Here is a 25,639-nt window from a genome sequence, read left to right on the forward strand (position 1 = left end):
GATTTAGGGCAGTCAGAGGAGACCTCGGAAAAAAAAAAAAAAAGGCGCAGTAGGCAGCGTTCTGCTTTACGCTCCGCCGCCTTCTGCCACCGCCCAATGTCATTATGCTGCCAACATGTACAATTACAAGCGGCCGTGTGGCACGTGCCGCAGCGAGCAAACAAAGAAGACATGGACAGGGATGAGCGTGCATTGGCCTAACTCGTGTCCCTGAGCTGACACACACAGACACATTTGTGCCTACTGGCTAAAGAAAAGCGGAGAGCCGAGATCAAGAAGTTATGGACACCACCGAGAGTTTATGCGATGATGTAACCATGAGAAGCGCCTTTTAAAAAAACAAATCACTTGAGCTTTTTGGAGAAATAAACATGGGGTAAATCCACAGAGAAGCACCTGAAAGATCTCAGACTGTAAAGTGAACTTTTGAGGATCAGGTGAATGTCTCTTTCTCTGCAGCCTCGGGCACATCTGGTCTATACGGGTTCTTAGGGTCTGACCTCGCCTGGGAACCAGCTGCTTAGGCTCTCCACTCCAGGGCCAAGGGGACTAATCTTCTCTCAGGGGCCAAAAGGAGCTTAAACCTGGAAGAGGAAGCTGGGGCCTTAAACATGAAACCCTGGCTATACCTCTTCCTCTCCTCTCTTGTGTTTGTGCAGAGGATTATTTCCTTTAGCAGAGCAGAGCGGAGGCATTAGAAGGAGTTAAATTCTTGCGAAAAGATGTCTTTAGAGTCCTTTCGGGTCTCAAGGCAAGAGTTGGATTTGTACTTGACAGCTACATACACCATTATGTGGGTATGGCAGCCTTGTTTGCATTAAAAAAACATCCCCTCATTTAATAATTAACTGAATCGATGTCTTCACAGGAATATGAGAGAATTTCTGAGGCAGATCTCAACCGAGAATCAGATCTCTGCCTCCTTGCATACAGGTCTGCGGGAAAAAATGTAACATGTCAGGGGGAGAAAAAAACTCTTGTGTTTCACTATGAAAATGTATATCAAAAAGGTATCAATGCCGTTTGATGCAACAGCAGAGACCACACAACCAAATATTGCAATTACACAGCTGCATGTAAGGCCAGAGCTGATCCAAGGCACGGCAAATGATCCACGCTCAACTGAAAGCCGTTGCTAAATGGCTTGGAAAATAGCCCTGCTTTACACTGTAGGTACGAGCGCCTGAGCGAGGAAGACGCAGCGAGACAAAGAGACAAATACAGTAAGAGTGAGAGAAAGACCGAATCTGAGACGTGAGAACATCAACAAGTCAGAGCGGGTTGATTATCGATTGAAAAGATGGGAGTTTTTTTTTTTTTGCTTTAATCCCAGCATTGAACGCCGCCCATCCAGTAAACTGATACGAGTGTGTTGCCTCGCGTGCCCACATGTAAAAGAGCCTTCCCAGTGAATCACTTTTAAGTGCCGATTTTTTCTGTCATCACTTCACCTCAATGTGAAATCCAATGGAGCAAGTTGCTTTACAAAAAAAAAATCTCACTGCAGCTATGAGGGTGAGCCGGCTTTCAAAACCAAGCGGAGGTTGTTACCAAGAGAGGTGATTTCTGAGGAGCAGCGGGGTCTGACTTTCACAACAAAACAAAGGAATGCAGGGTGGGTGAATGGGGGAGAAGCAACCAGACAGAAAGATAGCAAGAGGGGGTGTGGGGTGATGTCTATGTTTAGTAGCTCCCAGCAGCAGGAAGATGAGTTTCCCCCCACCCCTTCATTTCATAACCTTTTAAGCATAATACGTTCTCTAAGAGGTTAATATGAATGGCACACTGGTGAAATATTAAACCATGGGAAAGTACGGCTGGCTGACGACTCACTCGGAGCACTCCGCTCAGGGTCAAGCTCTTCATAAATTCACCACTTTTCGTGAGACTTAAAAAAATATGAAATAAAAGTCTCCTTTTTTCTTTTGTGAAAACACATTTGGAGACTACCTGCCATGTGAAATGAGGGTCCATTTCTAATGCCGCAGTCTAATAAGAGCTAAATTCAGCACAGAAACATATATTACCATTCATGATGTGACATTATGAATGCACAGAGAACTATTGCAACCACATGGCTTCTGTCAGGTCGAGTGTGAAATATGACATTCACAGTTTAATGCAAGCGTTTTCCTGACAAACGCCTTTTATATAACACAGATTTCCTGCATAATTAAGTCAGCTATGGAAAACGACGTAAAACAATTAGTTTAGCACACACACAGTGTTAAGTGCACACACACACACACACACTCACCGAGACAATTGTGCCCGTCATGTGCCAAGCGGAAGCCATCATAGCATGTGCACCTGTAATTTCCTGGGATGTTGATGCACTCGTGCACGCAGCCACCGTTGTATTCAGTTGCACACTCGTCGACATCTGCAGAGAGAAGATACACGAGGATGAGAGAGCAGAACTTTAAACAATCGAGATCCAGTCAGGAGTTAGGAGACGCATAAAAGGAACCGCTAGGACTTTTTGGGGAGAAGATCAATACCACTCTCATATCTGTCTGTTAAATATAAAGCTGCAGACAGTTAGCTTAGCTTAGCATTAAGGTACTAAGTTATCTCTCATATGTGCATTAATATCTGCAAGAAAGCAAACAAGCTTTTTATTACAATATGAAATATGGTCCTATAAAACCAGAGTGCAGTTAGGACAGTTGGTACCACACAGACAATTAAAATAATCTCTTTTGTTCCATCTCTACTTTCACAAGAGCTCTTATGGAGGTAAGCTGGGAGGAAGCAACAGCTGTGGTAATCAGTTGGTTCACCTGTTACGGATGTCACCTGGGTATATGCCAGAGTTTCGCTGATGTAGTATTTTTAAACCCCTCATACCGATTGCCAAGATGTTATGCCATATTTAATCATTAAAAAATGTCCCCAATTGCATGCCGTTACTTTTTTTCTTTGGAATTGTATTGTTGGCAGGATGCAACAAAGCCTATGAAACATCATTTTTTTTGCAGAATGGGGCACTAAAAGCTTTCAACCGAGACCCAGAGAAGGAAGTCAGTTGTGACAATCTGTAGCTATGTATAAGGAAATGTCTATTTATACATGTGAAAATGTAATAATAATATTTAGTTGCCAATGAAACACATCTCCATTACGTTAATATTGACATTTCTGACGTTTACCGGCTAATAGTAGGCTAATATTGACCATCGGGCTGATGCATTGATCGATAACTAAAGTCCATCAGTCCGAGCAGCTAAAACCGAAGAAATGTGACACGTAAACAAGAGCAGCGGCCGGAAGATAAAGAGAGACTGCAGATTGGCATGACATCCTGAGAGGAGTTGTCTGCTACGGTTATGATGATGGCCGAGTGGCCCTTACTGAGGAGTCCCAGACAAGGTGGACCGAGAACACAACGCACTCCCAGTCAGCACTTACTGGCCCATTTAGGGCCGATGATCCCGGTCGCTCAGCTCCTCTGTGAGGCTCTCTCACTCTGGGCTTAATTGGACTTGACAGCAGCGGGGTGGCACTGAAACAAGGAAACGCTCTCCTGCTACCAGCTTCTGCACTTCCCACACGGCTCTGTCATTCCCCGATCACAGCACTCAATCAGCCATCACTTTCATACTCCTCTCTAAACCTGAAACGCCCACCACATGTAAACAATGGGATTTTTCTCCAATTGCTTTGAAGTTGTGTTCATCCGGCACTTGTCACGTCCTCCGAAGTCAACTCCAAACTTTTGTCTCTTTAAATATACAGATTTGTCTTTTTGTATTTATGTAAAACAGTATAATATTCTGAGGCTTTAGGTTGTACCAGACTTTAGAAAGATGAAGTCCTGGACTTATTTCTATGTTAAGAAGATAAAGAATGAAGTAAAATGAAATGCAAATTAAAGTAATTAAAATATTTTGTATACTTTTTTTGACCTTCACAAATGTGTGTTTTGGTTAGTCATTGGAGTTCATTGTCATATTTTGCCCACTAAGGAGGCTCCGAATACCTTAAAAGGGGGAAATATGTAAAAAGCTTTAGTTGAAAACATGAATTAAATTAAATAACATTATCAACAGAATGTGAAAAGGCTTCAGATCTCTACTGAACGTTACATGCTAACCAGCTAACCAGCTAACCCCGCCCTTCTCGCTTGACCACTTTTACCTGGAGAGGCGATAGTGAGTCACTCTAGTGCCTGCTGTCACCCCCGGCCCACGGGTTATGGAAGCGCACACGGACCAACCCCCGGTTAATGGCACAGTAAACACAAAGAAGGCTGAATCACTCTTTTTGTTCCCATCCCTCCGTAGCTCAGCAAGAAAATAATGTCCCGGGAAACGCAAACAGGGAAACTTGGAGGATGCCGACATCAGCGTGAACAGGAGGAATACTTACAGCAAGCAAACCCTGTTTGGACGTCCACATTGGCACCTGTCTTTTGTTTTAAAGACATTTGAAAAAATTGTGAACCTGTCCTTTAACAGCGCCCCTGAAGATAAAACCTTGTGCTTCAACTCATAAAACTCAGCTGCTACTACAGGTTATATTGAAGCTATGACTAAAGCTAAACATGAACCATGTCTTGCTGCTCTATTGTAACACAAGTAGGTGTCATGCTGGTGCTCCATTCAACAGGCGGTCAAATGGGATGCTCCTCAGATGTTACCACCAGTTACTGAAACCTTTTGTCATATTTCCTAATTTTTAAAATTGGACATCCCAAGTATATCGGCCTTGAGGAGCCATCATCTGACCTTCAGTTCAGTGGAAACCCAACCTTGCACATATTTATCCAATAGATTCAATAAAGCAAACCTTTACTGCCCTACAGGCAGGAGGCCATGAAAAACACTGTCAAGTAAATGAAAGAATAATAATAGTTGGCACACAAAAAAAAAGGACACTGTGAAATATGGTTTTGTAATAATACTAATAAAAATGGTGGAATATAATGATCCCGAGGCTTTGGGCACATTGGAAAAGGCACAAAAAAAAACAGACAGTGGACGAGGTCTGCCTCTGGCTGGGGAAATATCCCCGACTGCTTGGCAAGGCCTCCGGTCGCCGTTTCAGCCACAATCTTAATTCTCTCTTCCAACATGTGTAGGAAATTTACTGCTTCATTTCATCTTGTCACAAAGGAGCACTCTGCACCTGGCTTTCCCCTTCCTCCCTCGGTCAGCCGCTCTCTCTCTCTCTCTCCCTCGTCTCTCCTCCCTCTTCAGGAGAGTCTTAAAGCTAATGAGTTATGTTGAGTGAGACAGAAGGTCTTATCAAGCCTGCCGCTGCTGGCCCGGGGGGCTTACGTTCAGATGGATAAGGCCAATCAACATGAGAAAAGTTCCTTTTACTTCAATGTACAGTCAGAAGTCCTCCCTGTGCTCCGACAGAGGGGAGCAGACGCTCGTGCCTCGAAACCGCAGCTGGAAATGAGCAGATTAATCCGTTAAAACTGTTACCTTCACAATGTTTGCCATCCCCTTTATAGCCTGACTTGCAGATACATTTGTATGACTTCAGGGTGTTCTGGCAGATGGCATCGATGCTGCAGTTGTCAAGCGCCTCTGCGCACTCGTCCACATCTAGGAAGGAGGAGAGAGGGAGGGGGCGGTTAGTGGATGAAGCCGAAAACATTCTTGTTGAAGGCGACAAAGCAAATAATTGATTGTACAAAATTTCACCACTCGGAGTAGAAGACCAAATACTAAAAACGGGTGAATGTTAATAGAAATCATATGCCAATAATTGTGAGGTTAAGCCTGGCTAAATGTGTGCCATTTTAAAGAACATTTGTTCCACAATTTGGAACACAAACACTTGATTTCCCTGCAGTGACCTTTAACAGACCAACTGGACATTTGCCTTTGAAAAAAGCGTCATGACATTTTGAAAAAAGGAACATTTTATAAAAGCCTGAATAAGAATTGGATTAAGAAAAAAATGGATCAGACAATACAGCTTTGGGGCCAATGAAGATGCCAACTATGAACTGCAACACCCCAATAATAATAATGTTATCATTATTATTATAAAGCAATAACGTTTGACAGGTATTTGATCAAAAATCCATCCAAACCGACACACATTATCCCTCTAAAACAAACATTAGCCTTAATGGGGATGAAAACACACGTTTGATTTTAAAATGCAATGTACAGTATTAAAAGTGGGATGTTCAAGCCCGGACTAATGGACCATGTTCATGCTCGACTAGTTCTCACAGCCCTGAATAACAGATATGGGCAGACATAAAATAGCTCTATATAAAAACAGTTGTGTTGAGTTTGAATTCTAAAAAGAGAGAATGTGAAAAGATAAGAATGGAAATGGATTAAACCAGAAGCATGATCAGGTTTGCCTCATGGAGCCCCTAATCCCACCAAATCCCAGTTAACTAGCCCAGGTGTTTAGGATTACCCCCTGCACACAGGGGAAGGGCAGCTTAACAAGGTTTACATAGCTTCCAATATCCACTCTTATCACAAGCCCTCTGCAGGAGCCGGCTGATCCCACTGGGAAATGACCTGCAACCTAAACCTCTGAGCTTAGCATATTGCCTCTATCTGCCTATTCCTGGAGGTCGTGAAGTCTGCTGTGGAGAATGGGACAGTGACGGCGCATAATGCACAAAACTTGAAAAGCTGTGTCACAATGCTGAACGTAAAAAAATAGGGGTTTCAACACCTTCAGGCCATAGTGGAAACCTCTCAATAGCACCGTGTTAATGCTGGTATTGCTGCAGGAAGGAGACGCGGCTACCAGGTCGGATTCATACTTTCACAAATATGACATTGCACTGAAAGGTTTGCAGAGGTTACAGGGGAACTCGGCGATGGTGTGGACAGATGTCGGCTTTTCAATGCGACCTTTGTGATTGGAACTCAGCCGTCTCCGCATACGCTTGACGCATAAATGAGAACTGCGTGATCGTGTATTGATCGCCTATAAGAAGCGGCTGTAATCGGTCTATTAGTTCCTCTTTATAAATTGAGGAATATACCTGCTAACAAAGTTCTGCTAATTCAGCGATAAACATATTTTTCCGTTAAATTCTTCACAAAATAAAAGTCCCGTTATTTCGTGAGCTTTTATTTTGAAGCGGAAAAATATTGGGTTTTAATCAGCAGCAACTCAACAGCAGGTCTCAGCTGTGCTACAGCCACGTTTTTTTTTTCTCCTCTGACCTGCGCTCGAGAGAGGATCTCCGACGATGATGATGATGATGATGATGATGATGATGATGATGATGCGAGGCCTGTGTTTGATGCACTGACAGGATTGTGCCCACATGTTGGCCACACCTCAATGCGAGCCAGGCCACATATGGCTGGTCTTTTTTTATATAAGGATCTATTAATGTTGCTTATTTCAGATTAAAGGTTACGGGATCACCAAAATGCTCACAATTCATTCCTGAGGGCGACATATAAATAAACTTTTCAGCCTATCCAATAGTTGTCGGAACATTTCACTAAAAAAAACAAAATGTCAATTTCCTGGCAGCTCTAGAGGAAAAGTCAATGGGATCACCAAAATATGTATAGAAGTTATCCCTTGGAGGCAATATTTGCACAAAATGTCATCTTAATCCAACAGTTCAATTATTTAGTCGGGACCAAAGTGGCGGAAAGCCCGACAGGCAGACACTACCATCCTGAGAAATGGCGCGTTAAACATCTGCTTTTCGTCACCTAATGCAAAAGGTTGAGCATGAACATTGAAATATCCAAATACAGTCATAACAGCTGAGGTTTTATTTTCATACATTTGTTTCGTTCTTGTAAAGATTTGTCAGATTTTGTGTGCTTGTATAGTGTTTACATTTCTGTGCAACATTCAGGAATATAGCACCTGAGACAGTTGTGGCTCCTCTCTTGCCAAGTTTCCACAAAGCCATTTAGTGATGCATTGATTTATATTATGTGAGAACAATATAGATTGTCCTTAAGGATCTTTTCCCCACACAGACTGTCGACCGGGATAAGAGCAGGGGAGGCCGTGTGAGGAAGTGTTTTTCAATAGAGGAGGCATTAATCACAACAAAATATCTGTCTCATTGTCAGGTTTCTTGGTGCCAAGTCTCTGTAGTAATTAATATTCATTATGACAGAATCTCTCAAAGAATCCCTCTTTTCATCTCGTTATTAATGTCCCATCTGGAATATCAGCTCTCTTTATCTTACCAGCCTGCAAGGTTGCCAACGCTCACTTACTTTGGAGACACACACACACACACACACACACACACACACAAAGAATGACACATCAGCTAAAAGGTTAATGATGAAATTAAAACACAAATATACCATGAGTTCGTAAAAACAGTCAATTATGCCAATTGTCTTTTTTAAATTTGCATCCAAAACTGTTTTTATGTTGTTATCTCCGCCAGGAGACGATGTATTCAGTCGAGTGTGTGCGTGTGCTACTCTGTGTCCGTCTACGGTGTATTTTGCATTCTGCTGGAGCCACCAGTATTCTTTGTGCTCATTTATGACGATGCTCGTGGACCTCTAGTGGTTGCAGGGATTCACACTTTTGAAAATATTATATGTATTGACGATTTTTATACGGTCATTGATTTGCTGACCTCTTCCTACTCTCAACTGACCGGAGGTGTTCAACAGCTGCTTCAGCGGTGAATTACAAAATGTTCCTGCCTTGATGTGCACGCCTATGTGAGACAATTGCATATATGTATGAACACATATATAAATATCACTAAGCAAATGGAAAAACTGAATAACTGAATATAACTGAACCGCTTAAAAGTTGAGCATAACTTAGGTCAAGGTCACACCTTGCGGAGATTTGCACTCTAATGAGTGCACTTTTCTAGTTGCTTCAGGCAATTGTTAAGTGCAAAAGAATATTGGCCAGTATGTATACCTTTAATATTATGCAACTGCCATCTTATGATATACTATATTATTATATTAGTGAAGTTTCAGACGATGATCAAGAGAAGCTTGCATTGCCTTCGGGGTTTGATAGAAATAAAACAGCATCTATATTTGGTAACACTACCTAAAATATGTAATCAACTGAGCAAAAGCTGCTCCAATCTATAAAAGAGTGGCCAATCTGCACAACAACTGCACATCTTTCTGCACGTATGACTTATACATCTAACTTTGATGGCATAGTACACTTACAGCACCAGCTCACACTTATCCAACAGTGAATTTGAACAAATAACCTTCTGTGAAAACGGTTTCGTCTACAGTGAAAAACCCTTTTACCAAGATCTGAAAATCAACCGAGACACAATGAGACAAGCAATTTGTGACTCCCACATTGACATTGCCTTTGGTGTGAGCTGCACAAAATGAAATAAAAACAAATTAAGAGATCCTGGCCCACAAACAACAATAGCCTGTGTCCGTCAAAGCATTGTTTAAAAAGATCTTACTGGGAGCGCTCCAACAGACACATGGACACAAGGATAATTGTGCCGGTCTTGTTGGAAACCCAACATGTCTTTGCCGTGGAAAATAAACATGTCAGAATCAATACATTCTTTGTGTACCTTTCTGTTCAGTCCACAGGACGCTCCTCTGAATGCTTGAGGAAAAAAACATGCAGCGTGCTCAGTAATGCAGCCTTGGTAATTGACTCATGCCGAGATGAAAAGATTCATTCTTTTGTGTTGAGGAATCAAAGTTATTGGGAACAAGTTAAGGCAGCGGAGGATGAAGCCGGCGCTTCGAGACAAGGATGAATAAACAAAGTCGAAACAACAAACCCAAAGAAGAAAGAGATGTTGGGCAACGCTCAGATGTTTAAACAGTTTCCTCCGAGGAATGTGTCATTTTGAATATTGCTGCTGTTGCAGCTCTCCTCTGGTTCATGCACATACGCCACAAATAGCTCGAGTCTGTGTTTAAACCCATTGACATTCTCAGAGTTCTGAATTCAATGATTTTGTTGGACGAAAACAAGTCGCGCAATGGTGAAGCGTGTTTTCTCTCTCCTGAAACAGACTCACTTCATGCTCTATTGTATGCTCAATAAAACTTTAAACTTTGCCGTATGTCGAACTTCCGAATCCCTAAATGCATCATTACATGCTGTTGACTCAGCAAAGCAGACTTTACAGTTATTGGAGGGGTATAAATATCCTATGAATAGGATGTATTATAATAGTTTCACATTTGCGAGATAAAACATCCAAATGTCCTTTGAGATAGTTATTAGGAAAGTTGCTCTGAAAAGCCATTAGTACATTTCTTCTAAACTAGTCCCTTCAGAACTGCCGACTAAGGGCTGCTGGCCGTGGAGGTGAGACCCTGTCAGAGGTGCTTTTCCTTCCTGATTTATGAGACGGCCATGGGATAAGCAGTGTATTTAGCTGGGCCGGCTCAAGGGGGTGTTAGCAGAAATAAAACTCAGAGGGCAGAGCGCGAGTGTGTGGGAGAACTGTAGGGCCGAAGGCGTGTAGTTCAAACATAGGGTAATGTTTACTTTGAGTGTTGAGACCCTCGCTGTTTGCTTTGCCCCAAATCTGCCCCCCCCCCCCTCCAACCCATCACCTTTCCTTCAGATACAGAAATAGATTGAGTGGAGCTGGGACACCCTTAGGTGTAGCTTTACTCCCGCTGACGCCAGCAAACTTAAATAATAGTAAAAAAAAAATATGGAGTAAGTGATGCATTCAGGCGCATTTCCCCCTGACAGAATGGTTTGGTGCAACATTTGAACAGTTGCGGTTTCGCGTTAGACACAAAACATTCCTGCTTGACAAAAGCATTTTCAGACAAAATCAGTCATTTCTATGAGCTCCTTTGCGGCAGAAGAGGAAGGGTTCTGGGTTCAAGTCCATAAAAAGGTGTTCCTCGGATCACAGCGTTTGTCGTACTGCGCATAATTACAAAGGAACAAGTATTGTAATTATGCGTCTTAGAACCACACTTACACTATACTTAGGGTTGTGGTTGTGCAGGATGGGGTTAGGGTCAGGATAATTACTTTGGGTACAGAGCAGCAGAGAGAACACTTAAAAAAAAACCTCCAGACATGTTTTAAGACAACAAAAACACTATGCATTAAATAATTTATTTGATTTTTTCATCTATTTCATTGTGATGTTTTAAGCTAAAATGCCAAACTTTTGCTACGCCTAACTTTCAATTAATGACCTTGGTAAAAGTTCTTAAATTTACTTCTACTCCTCCACCCTCATCTGAAAGTCCTGAATCTATGAATATGCAAATATTGTTTTGTTCATTTCCAAAGTTTAGCCATCGGGTACAAGACGTCTCCTACTTCACCGAAAAGTCGATCCTCGAGTCGTTTCCAAACTAGTTGAGATTTCACAAGATTATGCTTGTGTGTTCACATCTTGAACTCAGATTGAAGTGAGCGCAGAGAAACGTTTCCCCTTCAGCAGATGAATATGAACTCTGCACAGCTCAAACATCAAAGTAAACAATAAGCAAAACACATTTTTGGATGGAGAGGGACATTCAAATTAGCTCATTTATACCAATAATGTGATCCAAACTGCTATTTTTCAATTAATGTAGTACATGTACAGCACAGTACATTGATATTAGCAGACTGAATGTGTATACATGCGTTGTATATGTTACTCACTAATGAGCGGAAGTGAGGACAAGGTTGGGGAGGAAAGGACAGGAACTATGAACAGGACAGGAACTAAGGACAGGAAAGGAACTAAGGACAGGAAAGGAACTAAGGACAGGAAAGGAACTAAGGACAGGAAAGGAACTAAAGACAGGACAGGAACTAAAGACAGGACAGGAACTAAAGACAGGACAGGAACTAAAGACAGGAAAGGAACTAAAGACAGGACAGGAACTAAAGACAGGACAGGAACTAAAGACAGGAAAGGAACTAAGGACAGGAAAGGAACTAAAGACAGGAAAGGAACTAAGGACAGGAAAGGAACTAAAGACAGGAAAGGAACTAAAGACAGGAAAGGAACTAAGGACAGGAAAGGAACTAAAGACAGGAAAGGAACTAAAGACAGGAAAGGAACTAAGGACAGGAAAGGAACTAAGGACAGGACAGGAACTAAGGACAGGACAGGAACTAAGGACAGGACAGGAACTAAGGACAGGACAGGAACTAAGGACAGGAAAGGAACTAAGGACAGGACAGGAACTAAGGACAGGACAGGAACTAAGGACAGGAAAAAAACTAAAGACAGGAAAGGAACTAAGGACAGGACAGGAACTAAGGACAGGACAGGAAAGGAGCTAAGAACAGGACAGGAACTAAGGACAGGACAGGAACTCAAGGACAGGACCTAAGGACAGGAACTATGGACAGGAACTATGGACAGGAACTATGGACAGGAACTATGGACAGGACAGGAACTTGTCCATAGTTCTGTCCATGAACTAAGGACAGGAAAGGAACTAAGGACAGGAAAGGAACTAAGGACAGGACCTAAGGAGGACAGGACAGGAACTATGGACAGGAAAGGAACTAAGGACAGGAAAGGACCTAAGGGCAGGACCTAAGGGCAGGACAGGAACTATGGACAGGACAGGAACTAAGGACAGAAACGGAACTAAGGACAGAAACGGAACTAAGGACAGGAACTATGGACAGGAACTATGGACAGGACAGGAACTATGGACAGGAAAGGAACTATGGATAGGAATTAAGGACAGGACATAAGGACAGGACAGTAACTAAGGACAGAAAAGGAACGAAGGACATGACAGGAACTAAGGACGGGACAGGAACTAAGGCTCAGTGTTGCAACATTATCACAGCACGCTGTGAAAATGTTGTGGAGGGCAGCAGGAAAAAAAATGGTTTTGATGAAATGCAGACGTCAACATTAACACAAAATTTAGCAACTCCCCCCTCTTGCCCAGATCCCCCTCAGCTAATGAAGGGACACACTGTTGGCTGTTCAGCAAGCCTCGAAAAACTTGTGAATAAAAATATCAACTGCTTCCATTCGGGATATTTACACTCATCCTTCACACACACTCTAAATGTTTAGGAATCATGACCACTGACTGATCCTGTGCTTTCAGAAAACTGTGATCACAACTTCAAAACCCCGGGTCCCTCCCTGCTTGTGTCCACCAACCATGAAGCCTCAGATTAATCTGAGGCCGAAGGGAAAATGAACAAGAACATGCGAGTTGAAGCAGTAATACCATGTTAACGTCCGTGGCTTCACCTTGTTCACACCCAGGACTTGTATTTCATTACTTATGTCGACTGATTGTCTGTCATTTCAATTGAGTTTGTTGTGTGAGACAATGACATTCATGACCTTGTTGCGTTTGTATTTTCCTTAAAAGGGGCACTTCACCGATTCTACACATGAGAACTACTCAGCTCGTGAAAACAGCAGTTTAATGTCCTGAAGGGAGTTTGATTGTACTGAATGAAATATGTTAGAGTTCTTTTTAAAGTTTTCCCCATACTTGAGGTTTAAAGTCAGGATATCTCAACCTGTGCTGCAAATATGTTGTCAATTCTTTTGTAATATTCTTCTTGTGAGTCCCCCAATGTACAAGTGCAGAAGCTGGAGAGCCTCTTCTAGTTATATTAGGGCTAAAACTGAAGATAATTTTCATAATTGAATTGAGTGTTTTGGTATATTTTTTCATATTTTAATCCAAGATCAAGGAAAGCTGCAAATTCTAACATTCAGAATGTAGAACTATCACATTTTGGGGCATTTTTGCAGTCAGTTTTCATAATCGAGCAGCTCTAATTTATATTTCCACCTGCATACTCTTTGTGAAATATATTCCTTGAGATTGTATTTGTTTATTTATCCATTAATTGTACACATTTTAATCAAAACCAGTGCCAAACTCCAGTCTATTCAAACACATTTTTATATTTGAAAGCACAGTCACAGCTACCTCGATCAGATTTAGCTCTTTTCCAAAACATATCACTAAACTAGTTTAGCCTCTCGAGATTGATCAACTTTTCTAATCCAACTATATATTATGCAGCCTTTTCATTTCCAGTGGAAACAAATTACGGAAGCAAATCGTTTCATAAAGCTTTCAAGATCTTGCTCAGCTTCTGTCCAAAATAATAGTGTTTTGCTGAATTTGATCCTCCAACTCTCTGATTCTGTATTAAGCAGGATGTGCATTTGGGTTGTTCGACTAACTCCAGCCAACACATCACAGATCTTCATCTGTGCGTCTTCAATCTGTTGAAGCCTTCATACCGCGAGTTTGTTCTTTCCAACCAAACAGACGGCAATAATGTTGAGTAAAGAGCAAGCGGACTCACCTTGCTCAATTAGAAAAAAAGAAAATTAAAAATCAAACTCTGTAATTAAATAATGGTGATTCCTTGTTATTTTGATCATAGACCAAGCATCTGGTGCCCTTCCTTTAGCATATGTGGCCTTAATAGACTATGACTCACAGACCTCCGGACAACCTCCAGAAGAAAAACACTTATTACAGTAATTAAGTCAATCATAGAGTAATACTAAGAGAGTGCAGAGGGAGGCTGTCATGGTATATTCAAAGTGGCAGGGGCCTAATACATACCACACTGAATAATTGAGCAGAACCTGTACGCGTTTTCCGTAAGGAGCCAAAGTGACAAGAAATTCATTTGTACCTTTCAAGGCATATTTCTCCCTTCTTGGCGTGTCGTCCACTGTTAATGACTTCTTGGCCTCGTGCTGCATATTTTATATACGGAAAGGGTGGCACTTAGTCCAGCTGTGTACCTTATATTTATACAACCAGAGCTAACTGACATGACACTCTCCCCTCTGCACACAGCAATTACATTCATTGGTGGTTGCTTTAACCAGATACAGTACCAACTATAAAGATGCCAATGTAGCAATTACAGCACAAGTGTGATATTTTTAGTTGTTTCCTGTCAAACTGAGGTATAAAGTGAATGGCTCTCTGTGCAAACTGCGAAGCAGACATTAACTACAAAAGCTCAGAAATGGGAAGTTCAGTGGGCTGAAACTGACTGGATGTATGCTCGGTTTAGAAGCTGCGAGACGGCGTGATCACTTAATGCTAACGTTTCACTCACAAAGACGCATCCAGTGTGGGATGGCCTCTCCATCGCTGCTCCGAGTGTCTTTCAATCGCATCTCCAAGGTTTTCACACGAGGAGGGAAACATGTGAGGGGAAATCTGGGGCAAAAACTTTATTGGAGAATTTCCTGGGATATATCAGAAAACTGCAAATCAACCTATCAGAAATTAGACGATTGTTCAGGTGACCTGCATCCAACCCAAAATATTTTCACAGCAAATTATGTGAACTGTAAAGAGTGAATCAGTTCTAATTGTTGGATGAAGGGCTGCAACCAATTATTATTTTCCTTCAAGCCTCATCAGAAAAGCTGGAAGCAGCAAAGGTTTGGCATTTTAGCTTAAAACATCGCAAGTAAATAGTTGCTGATTAATTTATTAATATTATTAAAAACTAAAATAACTGTTGAAACATTTCTACCTTGGCAATCTTTTTTTCCTCCATGCAGACACAATGTCAAATTGTCTTCCTGCTGCATAGTTTCCCTAAAAACATGTGCATCATCACATTATTGTTACCGGCTAAATTCAAACTGTACCCTGTAATTATTCAGTGAAGCACAATTTTATGTCTGGCAACTCTAAATATGTTTATATAATTATAAAGATTTTAGTGTTGACAGGTATTATCATTTTACCACTTATCTAGACTACTAGTTGAAGCAAAGCATGTCTCCATCCGCATGAGGTGTGAAACACACACACGGCTTCATACGCATTATTAGCTTTCTGTTCTTTTTGGATATACATTTTAATGACTTGGCCACTTGGCCAATGGAAGTGCCCCCTGTTTAGTTTATCAAGATAAAATTAATCAGCAACTACTTTGTTAATCAATTAACAAAACTAATTATCTGATTACAGCAACTCAAATTTGAATATTTTCTTTTTTTTAAATTATCTCTATGATAGTAAACTGAACTGTAATCTTAGAACATTACAATGTGCTCTGGGAACTTGTAATGGACATTTTATAGACGACGTAATCAAGAAAAGAAAATCGGTAGGTTAATCGATATAAAAGTAACCCTTAGTTGCAGCCCACATGCCTGCATGATGGATGGTGTAATGATTAAATACAAAAAGCCAACAACCAGTGCTTGCCATTAATCAACAGTCTGTAATAAATATATATCTGGAGTTTAGCGGGAGTGATTAAATACCGCAGAGGGTCATATGTTTTTTTCCCATGCCTTTGTCCATTGAGGAAGTCTCATATTCATCAGTGAAGTCATCCCCCTTTCTACCCAGAATGCATTGGCCAGAACCCACCAAATAAATAACTAGACTTTTTTTGTTTTTTCTCATCTGGATTCCTTGATGTATTGAGTTGGATTTTTCCATTACTAAGCAGAATAAGAGCATTTCCTTTCACTTCCAGCAGTCTCTAAAGCTGGCGCTCACCAGCAGGAATGTAAACACACGGTCTGTAAACAAGGCTCTCTCTGACCCCCAACCCCCCTCCAACAACGCTGACCACCGCAGACCAGCCTAATGACGTCCCCCGCTGACCCCCCCCCCCCCCCCCCCCTCAAACGCTCAAAGAGAGACGCGGCCCCATTATTCAGCCGAGAGGTCACAGAGGGGAGCGGGGAAGAGGGCGAGAGAGGAGGAAGGATGGTGGAGCGCCAGGCATAGACCCAGGAAAGTACAGAGATGACAGTCCCACTGATATCTTCTCCTGAGTCACAGTATCCCCGATCAGTGAGTAATGCAACAGCACAACTAAACGTGGGCTCTGTGGTGGGGGTGGGGGGGTTAGAGGATTAATGATGAAGACGAGCCGCCGCAGCTGGCCGAGGGCTCCTCAGCGAGCCATCAGCGCCTGTGAGGAGGGCTCTGGAGGTGAGTTTAAGACTGTGGGGTCAGAGTGCCGTCAACACTGACTCCATCCTCCCCCGAAACCAACAGGGATGTTGTCAGCACAGTGCCGCATCTGCACAGAGAACAAAGGCCACTGACAGGGTGAGAGGCAGAGAGGGGAAGAGATGGGAGCGGGAGAGAGTTTTCTAATTTTAACCACAATGCCGCAGTTGAGAGAAGCATCACAGGACTCATTTGGAACATATTGTTCAGATTAACGCCTTGATAAATAAACAAGCGCTCTGCACTCCTCAGTGTGAGGGTTTGATTGTTTTTCACCACTGGACACCGGTGTTGCACGTAAAGCAGTTGTTCTCTGGAAAGTTTGGGTGATTTAACTACTTCTCCTCTATTGCATAGCAAATCTACAGCCCTGCAACCATTCTAAATGAGGTGACAGGTCAACAGTGGTCGCAGGGGCCTCGCTAGCTGCTGATTTTCTGCTGGAGAAAGGGAGAAAAGGTACCATGACAGAGCGATCTCAACAGCTGGTGGGTTCCCCCGGGGAGCAACATGGACCGGTTAGGTTCTGTCTGGCTGTGACCCATCGTTCATACAGCATACAACATTTGGGAATTCAGTATATGCATGCAGATGATGAAAAGAAGAAGTTGTTGAATTTGATGCAAACTAGAGGAAAAGCAGAAATGATGATCATACTCATCATTTACAGGAGGCACTAACACTAACCCCTACAATTACTTTTTTCACCAGCGTCCGAAAGAAAATGTCAACAGTCTTAAAGTTCCTCAAAGCTAGTTTTAGCAAGTGTAAGCAATCATGTCATAACTCCCTCTCTAATATATATTCTATATTGCTGTGAAACATAAATGTTACTCGCCAAAAGCATTTGTACACATCATGATAACATTGCGTTCACCGAATAACATTTTTACTCAATAGAGCTTAAACGCATTATTGCTTAGTAAGTCAACGCAACCTAAGTACGTTTGCCGTTAGCTCCTTTATTTAGCCGAGCAGGACTCTGCAACCAATGGACAGAAGTAACCATATTTGGAATGCGGAGGAGTGACATAGAGATGCCGCATACTGCTCTGGTAGCGGCAGTGAGCTGTAAATCACAGTAAGCCCACCCTAAAGTATACTCTTTATGGTCTATTTGACTGTAAAGGGACCATAAATTACTAAATGAACATAATGCTGTAGTGAAGAAGACATGTAACTAGCGATTGAGACCATAAACTCATGTTTACAATGTTTGTTGAGGTAATAAATCAAGTGAGAAGTAAGATAATTTTCTCATAGACTTCTACGCAATCTGACTTCTTTTTGCAACCGGGGAAGTCACCCCCTGCTGGTCAGTAGAGAGAATGCAGGTTTAAAGACACTTACGCATTGGCTTCACTCAGCAGAACCGGAGGTTGCCGCCTGCTAATAACGTGTCGCGAGCCGGAGAAACCACAACGTCCAGGCCAGTAAACCAGATGGGAGGCGGGACTACAGTAGGGGCATCCCTAGTGACATCAATCTTCTCGTCTAAGTCTAATAAGTGGGTCTCAGAAAATGTTGTACTGTATTTAAATTAACGCTGAATGGAAACCCTTTATGTGATGCTGATGAATTCTTAAAGAAATGCAATGTGGAACTTTATGCTTTCCACAGAGGGGACTAAAAGACATTTCAAAGAAAGACAGTCTAGCAAATATGCAGCTTTATTACAAAACCAATTTCCAGGAGAAACGGATGGATTAAATACTAATCATTTGGAAAGTGCACTTATTGAGATTCTGGTTTGGAGACCTTGAAGTCACATTTCTTGAGGCCAGACTATTTGACAGTTTGTTGCAGAGAGGAAAATGTCTTGGTTTTACATTCCAGTGGCGGGATGAAAGTGAGCAACTGTCCAGAACGCCATGGGTCACAGCTTGCACCAGACAGCTTCCACTTTACATGTGCCTGTAAACATAGTCCTGGATTTGTATGGAGCTGCAGCCTGCCTGCCCTAAAACTAAACTAAAATATGTGCATCAAGCTGCAGCCATGGAGTTAAAGAAAAAACTAAAAAGGCACAATACACTTTTTTAATTCTCTGTCCATCATTGAGCCTCATTTTGGGAAGCAAAAACACTTCTGTCTGCTAAGTGCAATCATTAATATCCAGTCCAAAAATCACTCATCACAGTCATACACATTCACTAGCACACTCACAGATCAAAGTCTTTTTTTCGTGATTCATACCGCATTGCTCTTGGACAGAATTGTTATCAAGTGTTTCACCACTCAAGTAATGCCAAGATAATAATCTCTCTGCTCTCTCGGCTGCTCTGTAACAACATGTACGGCGGTGCCGGAGCACCACTTGTCAGGCAGATGCTTTCTGAGTGTGTCTGCTGAGTGGTAGAGTGAAGCTGGATTGATCCCCTCCACCCACTCATCAGCGAGTGGCCGAGGGCTACCCCGAGGCGCAACCTGCCTCCGACACTCGGATCATAGCGAGAACACAACTGTCTGACACTGCATGCCTGCTGCAGAGGGATGGAGGGAGGGGGGGAGAGAGAGAGAGAGAGAGAGAGAGAGAGAGAGAGAGAGAGAGAGAGAGAGAGAGATATGTATCTGTTAGGAGCTCATCTGCTTTAATTTAGTGAAGTAATGGATAGGAGAAATTAAAGAGTGACATGTCACTTAAGTTAAGCGATCCAAAACGCAAAGTAGCAATCCTTAAAGAAGACATATTATGCTCATTTCAAGGCTCATGCTTGCATTGTGGGTTTCTACTAGAACACATTTACATGCTTTAATGTGAAAAAAATGTCCTATTGTTCTCACTTAGTGCTTTGATACTGTCAAAAGAGTGTGTAATATATATATATATATATATATATATATATATATATATATATATATATATATATATATATATATATATATATATATATATATATAGCACTTAGACCTGCTTAATATCTTTTTAAAAGATGTGGAAATTAATCTTTCTACAACATGGTACCTTTAACATTTTAGTCTTGGGTGAATTAGAATTTCTTTTTGAGTAAAAACAATGAAATTGTGCTCGTGTTAAGCAGTATGGAGTCTTTTTGTTAACACATTCAAGTTTTCAGAATTGTATAGGTCTATTCTTTTTGTGGAGAAAAACTGTGATACAGCATTTTTTCCAGGAATGTCACAACAGACAGCCAGTCTACTGCAAATATTGCAATACTCTTATCAGTGGTGCCATAGTTTCCCCATTGTGTTGCCTCCTTCAGCGATAGTGACCGAACAGACTTTCATTTAAATGACAATCTTCTTCAACTTGTCAAAGTCACAGAGCATCCTGATAAGGACGGTGAAAGTCTTTTTTTTTCTTGGCTGACCTGAACGCATCTTCTATTCGCCGGCTGTTAAAAACCACATTGCCAAAAATCATGCTCCGGTACCTTGGCAAGCAATAGGGACTTTTACGTCGGCTTGTTTAAAAAAAAAAAAAAAAAAAAGGCACATTCAATCTGAGAGGGGATACGAGTAACAGCTCGACAAATACCACTGCGGAGCCTGTTGGGAGCACGCAACGCAGAAACCACACCGCCTGACAAACGAGAGTGAAGGTGATGAAAGACGAGCGCCGAAGTAGGGTCACAAACTCAAAGCGAGATGACTGGCCATGCTCACAGAAGACAGTGCTGCAGTCAATGTCCACCCGTCTGTCTCTCTTTCTTTCTCCTTGCTGCTGAACAGTGAACCTTCAGAGAAGTTCAAGGCCATGGGCAGTAAAAAAAAAGCCCCATTTAAAAGGGTTCTTTTAATGCGGCTCCACATACAGTTTCAAAGAACGGTCCAAACGACCACAGTGCACACTCCCTCGGTGTCCCAATTACACGTACGCACACACATACGCCGACACTTCTGTGCTTACACAGACCTGCACCATATCCAGCTCTCTGTCAAGTGACAAAAAAAAATGAGCCGGACAAGACCGGGGGAAAGCAACAGGAGAGCTGTGCACTGGGACTGTTTTTTTTTGTGTCGCAAACATATATAAATAGCGTACGGGCTGACAGCGAGCTTTCTGACACACTGGGTGTAATGCAGTCGTTGCTTATGGCCGACGGAGAAAGAGCACAGCTACTTCATTAAGTGCAAAGGAAAAGAAAGCGGAGGACAAAGCAAACAAAGCAAAGAGTTGGGTGAAAAAGAGAAAAAGGAAAGGGGTGAGTGAGTGAGTGTGGGGGTGGGTGATGGTGTGGGGGTTCCTTCTGCCTTTCCATCTCGCTCATAGTGGAGACGACTCGGGCAGCATCTCTATAGGTAAGCTTCCCCGTCACTTGGGCCTCACATTGCCAAGGCTGCTCGGTTCCCACAGTGTGTCCGGGCCTGGATCTGGCCCTCCTACACGCTCAGGCAGCCCCGCGTCTTTAGACCCCCAGGCCCCGGAGCAGAGGTTACACCAACATAGCCAGCCACAGCAGCATGTCAGCCCCACACCAACCGTTGCCTTGGTGCCGCTGCATTAACGAAGAGCTCCCGACTCCGTTCGAGGGAAAGTGATTTGCCATGACGTGTATGGCTCCCCTCTTTCCTTTCCTTCTCTTTCCCTCGCTTGTTGCTGCTCGCTCACTGAGAAATCTCCTCTCGCTCTCTTTCTCACTGTCTGTCTGTCTCTGCACCCTTAATCTCTCCTGTTTTCGCCCCGGTCTCATTTTTCCCTTCTTTGTCATTCTCTCCACCACATCCTCAAATCTGCCCTCCCCTCATTCCACTGCTCCCTCGCTCCCTTTTTCTCCCTGAAGTAATGACTGAGGCCTGAAACGCAGTGCCACGATTAGACTGACATTAACAAAAGACAAAAAAGATTCCTGTAACATCTGCATTGAATAAATATTGAGATGACAAATTGTGCTTTTTCCTTCTTCTCTGTTTCCCCCCTTAGTCATCGCTCATCTCTCCAGTTTTTCCAAATGGTTCCCAGCTTGAAGACGTGTCCGTGCCACAGAGTTGCCACCGACATCAAACGCGGTATTTATTTTCAGTCAGGCACAAAATATGCTCACAAATAACTCCAGAGCCAAACACGGAGAGAGAGCGTGTCGCCGAAGAGCTGCTCGCCTCGCACGGATAAACGGGAGCCGGAGGGAGAAGCCGACCTCGTGGTCGTCCACGCCGTCTCGCTTGGCGACCGACAAACAGGTGCGTGCCATTACCGGCCCCTTTCGACGCTCACGCAGCGGCATTCCACGCCGCAAGCAAGTGTGAAATCGATGTTGTGGAAAATAAAGTAAGAAAAAAAACACACAAAAAAAAAAGAAAAAGTAGTTCTAATTGCAAAATGTAAATATTGAGTTTTCCCACAAGTGGGGGCAGACCACCCAGGATGCAAAATAGTCACCCACCCCCTTTCTCCTTTTTGCCTTGTCGACCGCCTGAGAGATGTCTTTTTGTGTGTGCCGTGATGTGCCTTTCGCATATACTTTCTGGCAGCTCTTGGCTTGGCATTTGCATTGTGGGAAAATGAAGTGGTGAAAACCTGGAGGAGAAAGGCTGAAGGGGCGGCGGGGAGGGGGGGAGATCAGAAATCGGGTGTGTATCACCGTGTCTGTCTGGTTCCTGTAAGGTGCCACGGTTTCTAAATTCAGGCTGCCCTTGTCTGGTCTGAGTGATTTCTCACTAGAGGAGAGAGCAAGAGGGCAGCCAGCTGAGCCGGTCGGCACTGTAGCTGCAGTGTCTGACAGACGCAGACTCCTCCATGTGTGTGTTACAGGCCGGTGTCAAATACTTGTCTGGGCCGTGACAAATACCTCCCGGTAGTCGCACTACAATTACCTGCAGGATTAGCTATGAAACATAACCGTTCACGCTGCCGATGCCGTTTGACGATCAAAGGCAACTTGTTTGTTTTCTGACAGAAAACTCTCAGCCAATCTTAATATAAGCCTTTTTTTTGTTTTCCTTTTTTTCCCCCCATGTATAAACAAAAGCAACTGAGTGTACAGACAACAACAAAAAAGCAATTAAGTGACTGAAAAAAGAGTCAGCAGATGAAAAGAAGGCGCCTGCTTGAATCAAACGGAAGAATCTTTTGATCCAAAACTTCACTTGAACCCTCTGAAATCCCAAACACTCTTCTTTTTACTTCTCCTAATGAGGCTAAATTAAAGTCCCATTCGTTTAAACAGCTGATCAAGTGTCATCACTGCAGGCTTTCCAAACGCATCAACAAACTATCAATTAGGCACCAAAACCGAGCATTCTCAGCCATCAGGAGGAAAAAAATTGAACTATTTTATTTTTTTTTGACGTGAAAAACTTACCTTGAGTGGTTTTACTTCCTGAAGCAGACTGTTGGACAAAGGCGACCAAGCAGAAACCTACAAATCCCAGGCTCGCGCGTTTCAAAGCGTGCATATACATGTTAACTTCGCAGCTACAGTTGAACACGAGCACTTTCGGAAGGATCTGCGATGCGCGAGAGAGCACACACGGAGAGGGTGTGTGTGAGCGTGTGGTATAAAGGTCTCTTGTTATTCCCTCTGAGCACCCGCTGGTAGGACACTGCGCGATCCTGTTTCCTCTTCACGCTGCTACACGAGTTTCAAGTGGTCGGGGTTGAGGACAGCCCGACAGCGCGGAGCGGAGGAAGGCTTTTCTGTTATCATGTTTCGAGCCAGACCGATGTCAATTTAAGAAAGGGGGAGAGAGAGAGAAAGGGAGAGAGAGGAAAAGAGAGAGAGAGAGATGGAGCGGAGCGGCGGGGTCTAAAGGGGGAGGAGAGAAGAAGAAGAAGAAGAAGAAGAAGCGTCCGCGCTGCGCTCCGGACTCCTCTGCTCTCCTTCTCTTCTCTGACTGGCCCTCACCGTTTCCGTTTTTCTTTTTTTTCTTCTTCTCCTCTTTTTGGTTCTGCAGGTTTTTTAAAACACTCAAACACACACAGGTGTTGGCCGGGCTGAATGCGGACCGGGGTTGCGTCTAGCACGTGCTCGGGCTCGCGCAGTCACCTGGCCGGTGTCACCTGCGCGCAATGAAGAAGAAGAAGAAGAAGAAGAAGAAAGTGTCCCCTCACGTCGGCTTGGTAAAAAGCAATGGCTGAAAGGGGTGGTAGGGCAAGAGGGCGGATGGATTTCTAAAGGACTCCGATGGGAAAAGTAATAGCCTGGAGATTGCATTCTGTCCTCAGCCCGCGTGAAGCTCCAGCTCATCCAGTCCGACTATCAAAGCCAATAAGCGACCATTTGCAACGGGTCGTGGGGGCAGCGTGGACGTGATGGAAGATTAATGTGTTCATCAAAACCGTCAACAACAAATGTTGACATTTAGGACCAACACCTACATTTTACTGGATGTTTGATGGTATTCTTGACAAAACTATTTAAGTATTTCAAGATGACTTTATCCTCAATGCCTACTGAATGGAGTTAAAAGTTCAACTGAGAGTAAAGCACTAAATTGCATAATATGAAACAGGAAATGAAAACCTCCACTTTTTCATTTACACCTCCACTGATTTCCCTGCGTCATTATTCCAGGTCAATTTCATCTCCCTGTTATAGCTGGATACCTGCATGAAGAACTGAAATCTAAGTAAACCTGCAACTTAAATAAAATAAACAAACATGATTAAAAAAAAAGTGAAGTATGTTGAATGAATAAATGACACCAGCTGCTCAAAATACACTGATGAATCAGTTCCTTAGGTATGATAACTAGCAATCAGTAATTGTTTACAGGGGCATTGATGAAAGCATTGTAATAATCACACACCCCTCCCCAAAAAAAAGTATGTATTCTTTTGTGTCATCTGGTTCCAAAACCATAACCAACACCACATTATCCGCTCGTCAGTATTAAGTTTTTCACGGCAGGAGATTCAGCTTAACTGCCACACTGATTTTTGGACCTGGTTTGGAATCACTAAAGCGCTGCCTGATGTCAGACAGCAGCAATATGGAGAGTCACTTAGGTATGTGTGAAGCACATCGTAGAAAAAAAAACACGTTCAAGGCTATTTTTCCTGAAACCAAATGTCACGAGTTTGAAGTCGAATGGGTTAAAAGCTTTTTTTTTTTCTATGTAAAAAATCTCAACCACCAGCCGTCCCTGCAAAGCAAGTGATCACGAGGCGCTGTTTGCACACCATTACCCGGCAACACCTGAAGAGGAATGAGGCTTGAGGAGCTCCATGAATCAAAACAGACCTCTCACATTACCCTGCACACAGCCCACTGAGCTACTGTGCCACATTTCACCAGCAATCGCATATGAAACATTTGTTTTCGGGAAGGGCCGCGCGGAGGGGAAGCATCTGTATACACCCCCACACACACACACACACACACACACACACACACCCCCCACACCTGCTGGCTCCTCCCGCATTATCACCGACATTAATCAGCTGTTTGTGTTTGCATTCCAACGTACCGGCGGATTCTACACTATAATTATCGAGCCGGCTCCCGTGTGCGATTTTATTTTTCTCTCAATCAAATATAATTCAGGCCTCACAATGAGGCTGATTGGAGATAACGACTCTGTCTTCCGAGGATGCAGAGAATCTGAGAATAGTGTTACGGATGATTGACTTGTATCATCCTCCATTTTATCACATTCTGTCTTTACTTTAACTTTAACTTCATGCGTCAAACTGTAACTACCTTAGATTCAAAGGGGATCTCTCACAGACGAGGACATTTAATACGGTTTCTGTTGCCACTCCCAAGTTTCGCCGTGCAGAGACTAAGGGCTCAATAAATAAGAGATTCAGTACAACAGAGCAAACTTCAGATAATCCCTATTCACATCCACATGAGAAGAAGAAGAAA

General features: G+C 42.9%; 1 protein-coding gene across 1 annotated transcript in view; it reads right to left on the minus strand.

Moving 5' to 3' along the window:
* The window catches only part of scube3 (signal peptide, CUB domain, EGF-like 3), a gene marked incomplete at its 5' end in the record, with an annotated part of 67,323 nt that extends 44,092 nt beyond the window's left edge, over window positions 1–23,231 (minus strand). Inside the window, 3 exons of the mRNA XM_079226555.1 lie at window positions 2,258–2,383; window positions 5,436–5,558; window positions 23,132–23,231. Of these exons, the coding sequence (XP_079082681.1) occupies window positions 2,258–2,383; window positions 5,436–5,558; window positions 23,132–23,231 (349 nt within the window). The remainder of the gene's footprint in view (window positions 1–2,257; window positions 2,384–5,435; window positions 5,559–23,131) is intronic.
* Between the last annotated feature and the right edge of the window lie 2,408 nt (window positions 23,232–25,639).

This window comes from Taurulus bubalis, assembly GCF_910589615.1.
Source record: "Taurulus bubalis genome assembly, chromosome: 11".
Lineage (NCBI taxonomy): Eukaryota > Metazoa > Chordata > Actinopteri > Perciformes > Cottidae > Taurulus > Taurulus bubalis.